The following is a 14209-nucleotide window of genomic DNA, read 5'->3' as shown; positions in this document are numbered from 1 at the left end:
AATGCAAAACGATATGTTTGGCGTAAGAGCAGCACAGCATCCCCACTGTCAAACGTGGTGGCAGCATCATGGTTTGGGCCTGCCTTTCTTCAGCAGGGACAGGGAAGATGGTTAAAATTGACGGGAAGATGGATGCCGCCAAATACAGGAACATTCTGGAAGAAAACCTGTTGGTATCTGCACAAGACCTGAGACTGGGACGGAGATTTATCTTCCAACAGGACAATGATCCAAAACATAAAGCCAAATCTACAATGGAATGGTTCAAAAATAAACGTATCCAGGTGTTAGAATGGTCAAGTCAAAGTCCAGACCTGAATCCAATGGAGAATCTGTGGAAAGAGCTGAAGACTGCTGTTCACAAACACTCTCCATCCAACCTCACTGAGCTCGAGCTGTTTTGCAAGGAAGAATGGGCAAGAATGTCAGTCTCTCGATGTGCAAAACTGATAGAAACATACCCCAAGCGACTTGCAGCTGTAATTGGAGCAAAAGGTGGCGCTACAAAGTATTAAAGCAAGGGGGCCGAATAATATTGCACGCCCCACTTTTCAGTTTTTTATTTGTTAAAAAAGTTTAAATTATCCAATAAATTTTGTTCCACTTCACGATTGTGTCCCACTTGTTGTTGATTCTTGACAAAAAATTAAAATTTTATATCTTTATGTTTGAAGCCTGAAATGTGGCAAAAGGTTGCAAGGTTCAAGGGGGCCGAATACTTTTGCAAGGCACTGTAAGTATTGTATTTGTTTATCATAACAATAAATCAACCAGGTTGCATTAACGTTAACATTCTGTTAAAGCGATCCATGGATAGAAGAACTTGTAGTTCTTAAAAGATAAATGTTAGTACAAGTTATAGAAATTTTATATTAAAACCCCTCTTAATGTTTTCGTTTTAATATAGTTGGTAAAATTTTCAATCAAAAAATAAACTAGTAGCTCGCCATTGTTGAGGTTAATAATCACACATTTCTCATGGTGCTGAACCCATAAAATCAGTCGCACCCAAGCGCCAGCAGAGGGCGACACAACTCCAAAAAACACAACGAGTGCACATGACCCTGAGCTGTCATTTTAATCTGTTTGAGGGGGCATGTTCGTTAATTGCGTAAAATATTTTAACGTGATTAATTTTAAAAATTATTTACTGCCTGTTAACACGATAATTTTGACAGCCCTAATTTAAATTTTAAAAAAATTTAAGCTAATTTTCTACATAAGCTAAAATTAAAAAAATCTTGAGAAATTAAAAAAAAAAAAGAATTTAGTAAAAAAAAAAAAGGAATTTAGTAAAAGAAATCTTGATATTTATTTAAATGAAAATATTAAAATTAATTTTTCTACATTTACTTTTCTCTTATATTTTCTAAATTAATTAAAACATTCATTTAAAAAAAAAATTGTAATAAATTATTAAATAAAGCATTTTTAGATTTTATTTAATTTCTATACTTTTATTTTTTTCTTATGACTTTTCATTTTAAGATTTTTACATTTTTAGCTTTACTCAATTCACTTTAATTTTTTTTTTTTTTTTTAATTCAAAAGAACTTAAATTCTATATTTAGTCATTTTTAAATAATTTTCTTCCAATTATCAATGATCAATTTGCATATATTTATGTACAATAATACTCCAATTGCTTTAAGCATCTTTGGCTTTGGCTGTCATTGACGGCGCTAGACGTCCTCCACTTCCAACGGATTGGACGTCTACTACTGGCAAACTCATTTAGGATGATTGGACGTCTACTCTCAACAGTGGCACTTAAAATGCAAATTCAAGCCATCAAAAATAAATAAATTGCAACTCTAATCCTCAACATGGCAACTCACTCGACGGTGAACTCGTGCGCGCCGACGGGAATGCAGTAGACAAACTGCATGGCGCTCCAGAGGCGGTGGAACTCCACGCACTCGTCCACGTGCATGACGCCGTTGCCGGGCAGTGGCCCGCGCCAGATGGGATCGTCCAAAAAGCCACGCACGCGTGCCAGAATCACCTCGAACATGGACAGACCGCAGCACAGACGCTCCTTGGTCAGCAGGTCACCCTCGCGGGCGATGGCGATTTGCTGTCGCAGAGTCAGGGTTAGCATCTCGTTCGCTTCTGTCGATCGACATAACAACCGGACCGTACCTGCGGCGTGCCCAGGCGCTCGATAAGCGGAACCATGTGCAGCGCGGTGTACTTGGCCTCCAGACGCTTCATCTTGGCATCCAGTCGCTCACCCTCTACCAAAACAATTAGACAAAGAATAACAGGAATTAGCCCTGTATGATACGACCACATCAATCGACAAAACCTTCTATAGCCATCAATTTGTTGACCTGTTCCTGCACATTTTAGCCAGCAGATGGCACCCAATTTGCGCCGAGTTACCTAACTGATGGGGAATATGCTATTGTAGTAGCACCGATCACCCTCAAACTGTGAGAAGGGTCCAGCTGCGGCCCACAGTACAAGCCAACCGCACACCCTCCTTTCATCGACCAATCAGATCAAGCGTTCGTAATCCGCCAACCACGCCCTCTGCTTTCAACGACCAGTCAGAAATTACGTTCGTCATCCGCCAACCACGCCCCCTGCTTTCAACAATCCTAACCGTTATATATAGGAATGAATAGATACAGTGTAAGTGAGTACACCCCTCGCATTTCTGCAGATATTTAAGTACAGTATATCTTTTCATGGGACAACACAGACAAAATGACACTATGACACAATGAAAAGTAGTCTGTGTGCAATTTATATAACAGAGTTCATTTATTTCCCCCCCTCAAAATATAGCCATTAATATCTAAACCCCTGTCAACAAAAGTGAGTACACCCCTTAGAAACTACGTACATCCCTAAATGTCCAAATTTAGTACTGCTTGTCAGTTTCCCTCCAAAATGCCATGCGACTCGTTACAGGAGTGCTGTCAGCATTGCTGCAGAGATTGAAGAGGTGGGGGGGTCAGCCTATCAGTGCTCAGACCATACGCCGCACTCTACATCATATTGGTGTGCAAGGCTGTCACCCCAGGGGGAAGCCTCTTCTGAAGACGGTACACAAGAAAGCCCGCCCGTCTCATCAGACCATAGGACATGGTTCTTGTAATCCATGTACTTTGCTGACATGTCTTCAGCAAATTGTTTGCGGGCGTTCTAGGCTTCCTCCTGGGGTGACAGCCATGCACACCGATTTAATGTAAAGTGCGGTGTATGGTCCGAACACGAACAAGCTGACCCCCCCCCCCCCCCCCCCCAACACCTCTTCAATCTCTGCAGCAATAGTGACAGCACTCCTGTAACGAGTCTCATGGCATTTTGGAGGGAAACTGACAAGCAGTACTAAATTTGGACATTTAGGGATGTACGTAGTTTCTAAGAGGTGTACTCTAAGATGCACACAGACTACTTTTCATTGTGTCAAAGTGTCATTTTGTCAGTGTTGTCCCATAAAAAGATATACTTAAATATCTGCAGAAATGCGAGGGGTGTACTCACTTTTGTGATACACTGTATGTTGTCGCAGTGGAAAAATTGATTAACTCGAGTAATTCGATAAGAAAAACAGCTTCGAATCAAATTTTGCTGCTTCGAAGATTCGTTTAAGTAGAGTGCGTTGTAATGATTTGGATTTTGGATTTGGGTACACTGCCCTCTAGTGACAACAGTAAATATAACTCATTTAACATTGCTGAATCCAGCTGCTCCCTGTTAAGAGCAACATATGGTACGTTTTTGTTCGAGTTATTTTTTTAATGCATTTTAAATTTAGTTTAGATGTATACTTCAGTTTTTTGCTGGAATATGTGTTTGAACAATTTGTAAAGAGCATTGCAAAAAAATATATTTTTTATTTTAGCATTTTATAAGGTTTAAGCTAGCAGACTTTGCTATGCAAGTTATATAGTTACTACTTTAAAGTATTGATATATCTAGTTCTAAATATTTCTAGCTCTTGTCCCTTGCTTGCAACAACCAATCAGATCAAGCTCCCTGTTAAGACCAACATAAGGTAAGTTTTTGTTCAAGCTAATGTTTTTTTAAAGCATTTTTAATTTAGTTTAGATGTATATTTAGCAGTTTATGTTAGAATATGTGTTTGAACAATTTGTAAAGAGCATTTCAAAAAAAAATTTTTTTTTTTTTTTTTTTTAGAATTTTATAGCATTTAAGCTAGCAGACTTTGGCTATGCAAGTTATATAATTACTACTTTAATGTATTAGTATATCTAGTTCTAAATATTTCTAGCTCTTGTCCCTTGCTTGCAACAACCAATCAGATCAAGTGTTTGTCATCCCCAGCCGCGCCCCCTGCATTTAACAACCAATCAGATCAAGCGTTCGTCATATACCAAACACGCCCCCTGCCTGCCCACCACGGCCCTTGCTTGAGTACTGCGGGCTGCAGCTGGACCTGCTTGCAAAATTTCCCTTTTCCCACTCAATAGTTAGCGAACTGGCTCCCTCTGCCGACCGAACATGAGTAATGCATAAAAAACAATTGAAAATAGCGACATCTATAACCCATACAGAACACAGAAAACACAATTTGTTGCAATATTGAATTATGAACGATATCAACTCAATTTACAGCAGTCTTCACTCATTCATCTGTACCGCTTATCCTCACGAGGGTCCCGGGGGTGCTGAAGCCTATCCCAGCTAACTATGAGCAGTATTCAGGAAACACCGTAAACTGGTCGCCAGTCAATCAAAGGGCATACACAGACAAACAACCGCTCACAATCACATTTTGTAGTTTTATTAGTCTACCATGCGTGTTTTTGGAATGTTTTTCATGCATTTTTTGGTGTTTACCTTTGATGTGGACTCTAGGTAGAATGTTCTGGAAAGGCGCCGCATGCAGCAGATCACAAACTTCCTCCTGCGACTACACGATAACGATTTTTTTAGCAGATTATATTTTTTGTATCTTTTTTGTTTTTTTTTTGTTTAGCGGTTGCGTTGGGGCCTCTTACCAGACTCTGCTCACTGAGCAAGCAGAAAAGAAGCGCGTTCCCCACCTCACGCAGGTTCTGGAAGCACACAGTCTTCAGCTCGGCGTACTCGACGATGTCCTTCAGCTGGTGGTGGAAGAACTCCAAGATTCCTAACAGCAGTAAAAAATTGACGGATATTGCTAAAAATGACACAAAGGAACACTAACACAAACCTGGCGAGCCATACTCATGGCGAGGAAGTCGACAGATTTTGGGCATCACTTCCATAAGGGTCTTCACGTACTGCATGATGGTGCCCTGGAGCTACAAAAGGACGCTTTATCAGTTTGGCACATGCTGATCGTGGCCGGATTTGAGGCGGGACTTACCAGGCTCTTGACCACCTTGAGCAGCTCTTCCATCACCACGGCGATGCCCTGATAACCTAGCAGGCGGCACATCACCTTGATGTGTGGCGGGCCCACGAAGTTGCGGTAGCAGCTGAAGATGCTGCTGTACGTCAGGTTCAGTGTCTGGTGAAGGAGAAAATAGTCAGGAAGGCAAGCTGAAAAGAAACTTGATTAGGCAGGGCGGGCGTACACAATTCCGGCAATGTGAGGTGGGGAACCAAGTAGAGGTGTGCAAAATTTCCGATTCTTAGATTATTCGCGATTCGGCCGTGGAAGATTCGAGAACGATTCACAAACATCCAAATTCCATTTATTGAAATATGCCAAGTAAAGCGGAAGTACAACACACTCAGCGCGCCGCGCGGTCTTCGGGACACAATGAGGAACGAAGCGAGAGTAGCTAAACATCATGCTTCTCATTACCCGGCCCCTCGGGTAAAGCCAATGCTCAACTCACGGCTCTAGCTCAACTCATGCCACGAGATAAAAAAACAAAACAACATACCTGACTGCTGCCGAAAAGCTGCTACAAAGTACATCCACATAATGTTACGTTAGATATCATTTATATAGGACTAGATGTAATATAGATTCGGTAGCGTTAGCAGCACATCTACAAAAAGCTAGATGCGGGCGTTAGTAAACGGCCGCCATCTTAAAGCTGTACACTTCCCTGCAAGGCTGTTGTAGCGAACCTTCCAAGCGAACCTAATGAACTTTTTATCTAAAATACTCCTAAATCGGTAAAATATTGACTTGAATCTATCTTTAAAATAGTTTTAAAACTTTCACATGTCGAAAGTAGACAAAAGGGAAATTATGGAATAACGGGAGCAATTTTAACAACTTTAACGGTTGATTCACAACATTAAATTAATTGAATGTAGTTTAAAGCTGCTGATACAGAATGGGGACTGGAGTTTTGTATTTACTGTTATTTTTGTATATTTGTTTACTTCTATATGTTAACTTGATACTAAAATAGTAGTTTGGTTTAGCCTGAGAGTATTTTTGAACAATTTTGGAACTAATGTACAAAACATTAAAAAAAAAAAAAAAAAAAGGAGGGATGTGCATCAATAATCATTTTATAATTGAATCGGAGCCTCTGAATCGTAATCGTAATCGTAATCGAATCGTTAGGTGACCAGAGATTCCCAGCTCTAGAACCAAGTATGTATTATGAAAATCACCTGTTAGTGTTGATAGGCGGACATCCTACTCTATGCTACCTGATCGCGAATCCTGGCACCGACAATCTCATTTACCTAAATATGCCTTGTTGCATTTAGTCTTGCGTTAACCCACTTCTTCGTGCGAGTCATGCAGAAAACAGAACTGATGCGCGGGGGACAAACTTCCATCATAGTCAATTTTTTAAGAACAAATTTTATTTAAAAAAAAAAAAAAAAAATGGTGGAAGGGTTTATTAATAAACACCCTTCTATGATATTAGAAATGCCCCGATCTGATAATGTTATCAGAATTCGGCCCGATCGTGCCATTTTTCAGAGGATCAGAATCTGGTGAAAGGGATCAGGTTTGGGTTTTTAATTCAAATAATATATTTATATTTCTCTGCTTCATACTCGCACAGCCTCGCCCTCTTCTTCCTGCTGCTTGTCTTGCACAACAGTGCAGCCGGAGTTTACTTGTTAAAGCTTTGAAGCTTTGATCTTGCCAGAGAAGCTTGGTAGCGTTACCTTCTGAGCCACATATATGTCAATCGTTGTTTTGCTTGTTAAACACTAGCAGTAGTGTGTTGTGGCAACTCATTGTGTAAGTGAGGCTTTGTCAGCTGCGTGAGCGGATTTGAGTGGACTCACTCAATGAAGCATTTAATAAGACAAGCAGTTTTCCAAGTTATTCTTGTTCAAAAATAATTCATTGGGACAGTTACATTTTTAAAATGACTTGTTTTTCGGTATCAGATCGGCACTCGGTATCGCCAGATTCTCAAAATCAAGTTAATCAAGTTTAAAGAGTTACCCAATAATGACTTTTAACTGATATCCCGATATTGTCAAACTCCAAAAACCCAATACCGATATATGCGGTCGTGAACTTGACATATTATGGTGAATTGTATTGTGAAGCCCCACCAGATGCTTTCATACTGATAATGTTCACATAACAAATCCCAAGCATCTTAGTTTGGAGACATCTAATGGTCAATAAGCATGAGCAATAAGCTGTGCTAAGCTGTGACCAGCACTTATACAAAGGCAGAAGGGTTTCAACATTCACTTTGAAAGCAACATGCATACAGTGGGGCAAATAAGTATTTAGTCAACCACCAATTGTGCAAGTTCTCCTACTTGAAAAGATTAGAGAGGCCTGTAATTGTCAACATGGGTAAACCTCAACCATGAGAGACAGAATGTTGAAATAAAACAGAAAATCACATTGTTTGATTTTTAAAGATTTCCAAATTAGAGTGGAAAATAAGTATTTGGTCACCTACAAATAAGCAAGATTTCTGGCTGTCAAAGAGGTCCAAATTCTTCTAAAGAGGTCTAACGAGGCTCCACTCCTTACCTGTATTAATGGCACCTGTTTTAACTCAATATCTGTATAAAAGACACCTGTCAGTCACACTCCAAACTCCACTATGGCCCAGACCAAAGAGCTGTTAAAAGACACCAGAGACAAAATTGTAGATCTGCAACAGGCTGGGAAGACTGAATCTGCAATAAGTAAAACGCTTGGTGTAAAGAAATCAACTGTGGGAGCAATTATTAGAAAATGGAAGACATACAAGACCACTGATAAGCTCCCTCGATCTGGGGTTCCATGCAAGATCTCACCCCGTGGCGTCAAAATGATAACAAGAACGGTGAGCAAAAATCCCAGAACCACACGGGGGGACCTAGTGAATGACCTACAGAGAGCTGGAACCACAGTAACACAATAAGCCGCCAGGGACTCAAATGCTGCACTGCCAGAAATGTCCCCCTGCTGAAGCCAGTACACAACCAGGCCCGTCTGCGGTTCGCTAGAGAGCATTTGGATGATCCAGAAGAGGACTGGGAGAATGTGTTAATGTCAGATAAAACCAAAATAGAACTTTTTGGTGGAAACACAGGTTCTAGTGTTTGGAGGAGAAAGAATACGGTATGGCTTCCAAAGAACACCATACCCACTGTGAAGCATGGGGGTGGAAACATCATGCTTTGGTGCTGTTTTTCTGCAAAGGGGCCAAGACGACTGATCTGTGTAAAACGAGCATCCAAACTTTTTGCAAAGGGAGCCAGATTTGATGTGGTAAAAATGTGGGGGGCCGACAATGGCTGACGTCCTTTCTATAGAGCAATATATTTAAGCAAATTTTAGCAAGCCATTCTGTGTGCTCATTTGCCTTATTTTTATTTTTTAAATAATTTCAACAATCTCGCAACTAGCCTTTGTGGTGTTCTCTTTCGACTCTCGGGCTCTTGCGAAATACTGCTGTGAAGTTAAACTACCTTCAAGTTGCTTCAATTTCTCACTACCTATCTTCCTTATAATCTTGTCGTACATGTCAGTGTGTCTTGTTTGGTAATATCGCACACATTGAACTCTTTAAAACCAGTCCCTTTGCAAATAAGGTAGACACAAAATAGTCCAATTTCCACCTATCGTCGGCCGTCGCAGTCAACCTTTTTTTGTTGTTGTCGCCATTTTAGAAAATTGGGAGTAAATGGTCACTTGGGGTAATGTTTCCTAGAGTACTGCTGCCTTTTAGTGGGTAAATGAGGAGCAGGATTTTGTGTTTAAGCTACTTCATATGCTGGTAGGAGTACTGCTGACCAATTTATTAAGTTTGTGTGCGGGCCAGATGTTATTGATTTTATGACAGAGGCTGGGGGCCGGATGAAATTTGACCACGAGCCGCATTTGGCCCCCGGGCTGGACTTTGGACATGTCTGGTGTAGAGGAAAGAAAGAATGGGGCCATGTATCGAGAGATTTTGAGTGAAAATCTCCTTCCATCAGCAAGGGCATTGAAGATGAGACATGGCTGGGTTTTTCAGCATGACAATGATCCCAAACACACAGCCATGGCAACAAAGGAGTGGCTTCGTAAGGTCCTGGAGTGGCCTACCCGTCTCCAGATCTCAACCCCATAGAAAATCTTTGGAGGGAGTTGAAGGTCCGTGTTGCCCAACGACAGCCCCTAAACATCACTGCTCTAGAGGAGATCTGCATTGAGTAATGGGCAAAAATACCAACAACAGTGTGTGAAATGCTTGTGAAGAGTTACAGAAAACGTTTGGCCTCAGTTATTGCCAACAAAGGGTACATAACAAAGTATTGAGATGAACTTTTGGTATTGACCAAATACAGGCAATGCCAATTACAGGCCTCTAATATTTTCAAGTGGGAGAACTTGCACAATTAGTGGTTGACTAAATACTTATTTGCCCCACTGTATTGGCCTACAACAGATAATGACATATCAATATAATCCAATGTCATTTTAAAATGAACTCTCAGCAACTCTATTTTTTTTATTTAATGTTTTTTAAATTAACTTTTTGGGCTCTGTCACAAGGTGTCACTGTGGGACAAATCCATAGATCGGGAGCGCATCACAACTTCAGTTTACGATTCATTTCCTAATGACTGAATGACTTTTTTATAAAATCATCAAAATATTGTGGAATCTGCTCAGTTATTTCCTTCAATCTCATAATAATGTCTCAAAATTGGACTTGTTCTTTTACGGTCAGCCATGCACCGCAGGATATCGGACCCCCACCCACCTCATCATCAGCTCATCAGCAGCTGCACTTTCACACATACACACACGGACACACAACGCAGCTAGTAAAAACAAGTACGGGCTGATCTACGCTGGCTGTCGACGGTGTCATCCCAGATGTGACGGGATGAGAATCGGGATAATCTGAGAGCACCGAGAGGTAAGTCCCACCAACGCTAAATTTATTATTCCGTTTAAAGAGTTTTTTTTTTTTGTTGCTACAGGTTACACTTGACCTTTACGATTTGAAAAACTAATTGTGAGTTTATATTTACTTTTCTTGTGTTATTTTTAGTAAAGACATGTGGTTACTGTCTGGTCTAAACATTAGGTAAACATTAACAATAATATCAAGAATTCTGCTGTGAATTTCAATGAGTTTATCATGAGTAGACGTCCAATCGGTCTCATAATTTATCGGGTGCTGACGGCTGTAGGTCTCAAAGCGATTAGACGCGTATCGCCATCAATGGCAATGATTGAAATACAAATTTCGAGCACACAATCCCGAACGGGGATCAGGAACAGGATGTAACAATGCCAGGATAATAAGCATTCTGCACAGGGGATTGTCTGTAATAAAGCCACGGTCAGGGTCGGGATTAAATTACATAATCTGGGCTAGTGATTTGCCAAGAGGTCTTTGAGTCACCGCCAACCTTTTGACTCCCAATTATTCAGATAAATATGTGCTCCACAGAAAGTTGTGATGAAAATGGTTAAAAGTGACCTTACAGTTTTTTTTAACATTTAGTTTTATAAACTTTGATGTCATTTTAATTTATTGGCAAGAATATGTGCACTGAAATTGCTCAGATTGTCCTTTTTCAAGCCATTTTAGTTGTTTTTTCTCTACCAGATTCTCATGAACAAACTGATTTTGATCGGATGCGTTATGAATATTTAATTTTGAACCTTTAAACTCTTTGCTCGGATAGGTTATTGGCAAGTGGGCGTGTTGGTGGGAAAGTATTTATATTGAAGGGCAACTAATACGGATTTTTCAGGGAAAAAATCGTTTAAAGCCGATTTTTGCAAGCTGATACATTTTGTGACCTTACTGTTTTTTTTTTTAACATATAGTTTTATAAACTCTGATGTCATTTTAATTTATTGGCAAGAAAATGTGCACTGAAATTGCTCAGAATGTCCTTTTTCAAGCCATTTTAGTTGTTTTTTTCTCTACCAGATTCTCATGAACAAACTGATTTTGATTCGATGTGTTATGAATATTTAATTTTGAACCTTTAAACTCTTTGCTCGGATAGGCTATTGGCAAGTGGGTGTGTTGGTGGGAAATTATTTATATTGAAGGGCGACTAAAACGGATTTTTCAGAAAAAAAAAAAATCGTTTAAAGCCGATTTTTGCAAGCCGATATACATTTTAGCATGTTGATAATGAAAGGCAACTGAAATATTCATTATATAAAGGTAAATTTTAATTTTTTTTCTTCTTCTACTTACATTTGTAACACTGCAAAATCACAACAAAGATCATCAGCCAAACATTGAACATAACAGTTATCCTATTATATCAGGCGATAAACAATAATCTTGAAAAAAGTTCATATATTGGCCCGATACATCCATCGACCGTCACCTAAATAGTTAACATAGTAGTTATCCAGTGGCAGATCTGGGGGATTAAAAGTTTATATCAGTCTGATATATAGGCCAGCATATATATTAGGGCTGTGGCTATCAATTATATTCGTAATCCATTAATCTCAGGGTTTCCCCTATAAATGAAAGACTGTGGTGCACCGCCACACCAAAATAAAAGCCGTCACGACTTGCAAATGAGATGTTTTTTTTTTTGTTTTGTATTGTTTTTAAAGGCCGTTTCAAACTAGTGGCAGCCTCGTGCGAAGGATTCAGCAGCAACCTATTCATTATGTATTGTAATGTCCGTAACTAAGCACGGTCCCCTTAAGAGACGCTCGGACAGGGGAGCTGTGACGTAGAGGGAAGCGAGTTGGAATGGGTGAACAGACGAGATCGCGAGAGATAGCGGTCGCATGTCGCGGCAGCCCGTTCTTATTTTGTTATTTTTTTTCTTTATTGTTGTTGCCACAATAAAGTGGGTAAGCCAATACTGACTCCTCTCCTTCTTCCCCCCATTCGGGGCATTACAGTATTTTGGATTGGACTTTTCGGCGAAAATGAGCGGTGTCCAGATCTTGGACGCAACGTCAAGTTTGAATGAATTTGCGCAGAGAGGCGGGGCCCAAAATAGAGCCTTGCGCTATTTTCAGAGCGCCGCCGCGCTAACATCAACAACGCATCCAATAGCATGGTAAATGGTGTTATATAGCGCTTTTCCACCTTTCAAGGCGCTCAAAGCGCTTTACACTATCTCACCATCCACCTACTGGTGACGCAGCACCAGGAGCAACGTAAGGTTCAGTGTCTTGCTCAAGGACACTTAGGTGAGTTCATCAGGGTGGAGAATTGAACCCACAACCTCTGGGTTGGGGGACAACTACCCTACCACTGAGTCACACCACCACTAAGCCACACCACCCCAGTAGCAGTAGCACCCTAATAGCAGAGGGGCAGGCATACTTATATCTGTACTAACAGGCTGTTTCGGCAGAAAGATCAAGGCTGACGAAACCTTGATAAATGCGCTTTTATTCTAGTTTCGTGAACTCTGGGACAGTCGAAAAATGACTCTCATACCTCTCCTTGCTAAGCTAAATGGTACCTCGATGTGCGTTTGTGTGGAAATGTAATTCACGAACATCAACAAAAATATTCACCTTCTCACTGCAACTAATAAAACATTTTACACGGCTATTAGAATTTCCCCCAACTTCTTTAAACGGGTCCGTTAACAGAACGACCATTACCACGGCTGGATGCGAATACATGCGATGACGTTTTTCTGTTGTCATTCTTATGTTGAGGCAGCAAAAGGAGAAAAAAATGGTCATCACTCAAGTAACTACATTACTTTTTTGAGCCGTAATCAGTAATTACATTATTTTTCCAATATTCTCTGAAAACTCTGCTTAATAGTCTACTTGAAGGTTCTAATTTTCCTCATTTTAACAGGAAGCGTTTTTTCCCTCATGGCGATTGCCGTCTACAACATCTCTGCGACCTCCGCCAGGGTGACTTGGCCACCTTCACCTGGATGCCTGGACACTTTTTACAGCGTCATGTACAGTCCCAATTGGAACAGCTTGCTAATGGCTTTCAAGCGCAAGAGCTTCATGCACGAAGAACGCATTCCCGTCAGCCAGACCGCCACCCACTTGGCAAACCTGTTTCCGCAGACCACCTACTTGCTGTGCGTCTCGTGCCAAGCGGCCAACCCGACGCGGGACCAGTGTCAAGTATTTACCACCCTGATTGATAACGGCGAAGGGCAGGATCGGGCCGGCTGGGAGCTAGCGGCGGGCGCCTGGCTAACATGCTGCGTCCTGCTGCTAGTTATCGCCGCCGTCCTCTTATGGGGATGCCGGCGCAGCGTTCGCGCGGGTCAGGGCGGCCGCTCGGTGGTGACCGACGCGGTCCCGTCTGGGAGGCTCTACTCGCCCAGGGGCAGCTGCGATAACGGCGGCCGACGCGAGCTCAGGACGTTGGCTCGCATGTCGGGGAGCGAGCCAGCTTGAGGCAATTGGATTGAGGTCAGCGTACGCATGGAATTATCTTGTTCGGTATTATGGATTTTATGGAATCCGATGTGGCAGGAAATAAAACATAAGTACTTCAAATTGACTGCTTAGTTGATTCTTTTGATCTGCTCTTATGTCATTGGCTACCATTTTTGGAACCTGCCACCATATTTGAATACTTGAATGAATCCTTGGTAGCGTTGTCAGAAGGATCTAAAAGTATCAATAATAAAATGTTCCATCCAGGGCCGGCCCAGCCTATACGCAGACTATGCAGGTGCTTAGGGCCCCTGACTGCTAGGGGGCCCCCAATTTGGCAATTGTTTAATTTATATTCTATTTTGTTTACTATAGTTTGCTTTATTTGACTTTTGTGAGTTTTGATACTTGATTACAAGCTTGAAAAAACAAAAATTATTCCTTAACTTCTTTGAAGTTCTTCTTTGAAATTTGAAGTATGCAGTGCAACAAAATCTGATTAATATACAAAATATG

The 14209-nt window shown here is 41.0% G+C and overlaps 2 protein-coding genes across 4 annotated transcripts in view; one reads left to right on the top strand and one right to left on the bottom strand.

The window, feature by feature from the left end:
- Positions 1-14209, bottom strand: part of cyfip1 (cytoplasmic FMR1 interacting protein 1) — an 81187-nt gene that overhangs the window by 17404 nt on the left and 49574 nt on the right. For both annotated transcript variants that reach the window (XM_057840354.1, XM_057840353.1), the window contains exons 23-28: positions 5327-5470; positions 5171-5261; positions 4977-5107; positions 4816-4888; positions 2143-2237; positions 1839-2077 (exon numbers count right to left, since the gene is read on the bottom strand). In XM_057840354.1, the coding sequence (XP_057696337.1) occupies positions 1839-2077; positions 2143-2237; positions 4816-4888; positions 4977-5107; positions 5171-5261; positions 5327-5470 (773 nt within the window). The remainder of the gene's footprint in view (positions 1-1838; positions 2078-2142; positions 2238-4815; positions 4889-4976; positions 5108-5170; positions 5262-5326; positions 5471-14209) is intronic.
- LOC130918562 (fibronectin type III domain-containing protein 9) lies at positions 10163-13904 on the top strand. Of its 2 annotated transcripts, XM_057840361.1 has the most exons (3): positions 10178-10250; positions 10315-10349; positions 13149-13904. In XM_057840361.1, the coding sequence occupies exon 3, from the start codon at positions 13166-13168 to the stop codon at positions 13709-13711; it is 546 nt and encodes a 181-aa protein (XP_057696344.1). In that variant the 5' UTR covers positions 10178-10250; positions 10315-10349; positions 13149-13165; the 3' UTR covers positions 13712-13904. The 2 variants fall into 2 exon arrangements, with proteins under 2 accessions (XP_057696343.1, XP_057696344.1); XM_057840360.1 differs by lacking the exon at positions 10315-10349 and having other exon boundaries at positions 10163-10250.

Source organism: Corythoichthys intestinalis, chromosome 7, assembly GCF_030265065.1.
Source record: "Corythoichthys intestinalis isolate RoL2023-P3 chromosome 7, ASM3026506v1, whole genome shotgun sequence".
NCBI classification, from domain to species: domain Eukaryota; kingdom Metazoa; phylum Chordata; class Actinopteri; order Syngnathiformes; family Syngnathidae; genus Corythoichthys; species Corythoichthys intestinalis.
This window is presented reverse-complemented; position numbering and strand designations above follow the sequence as displayed.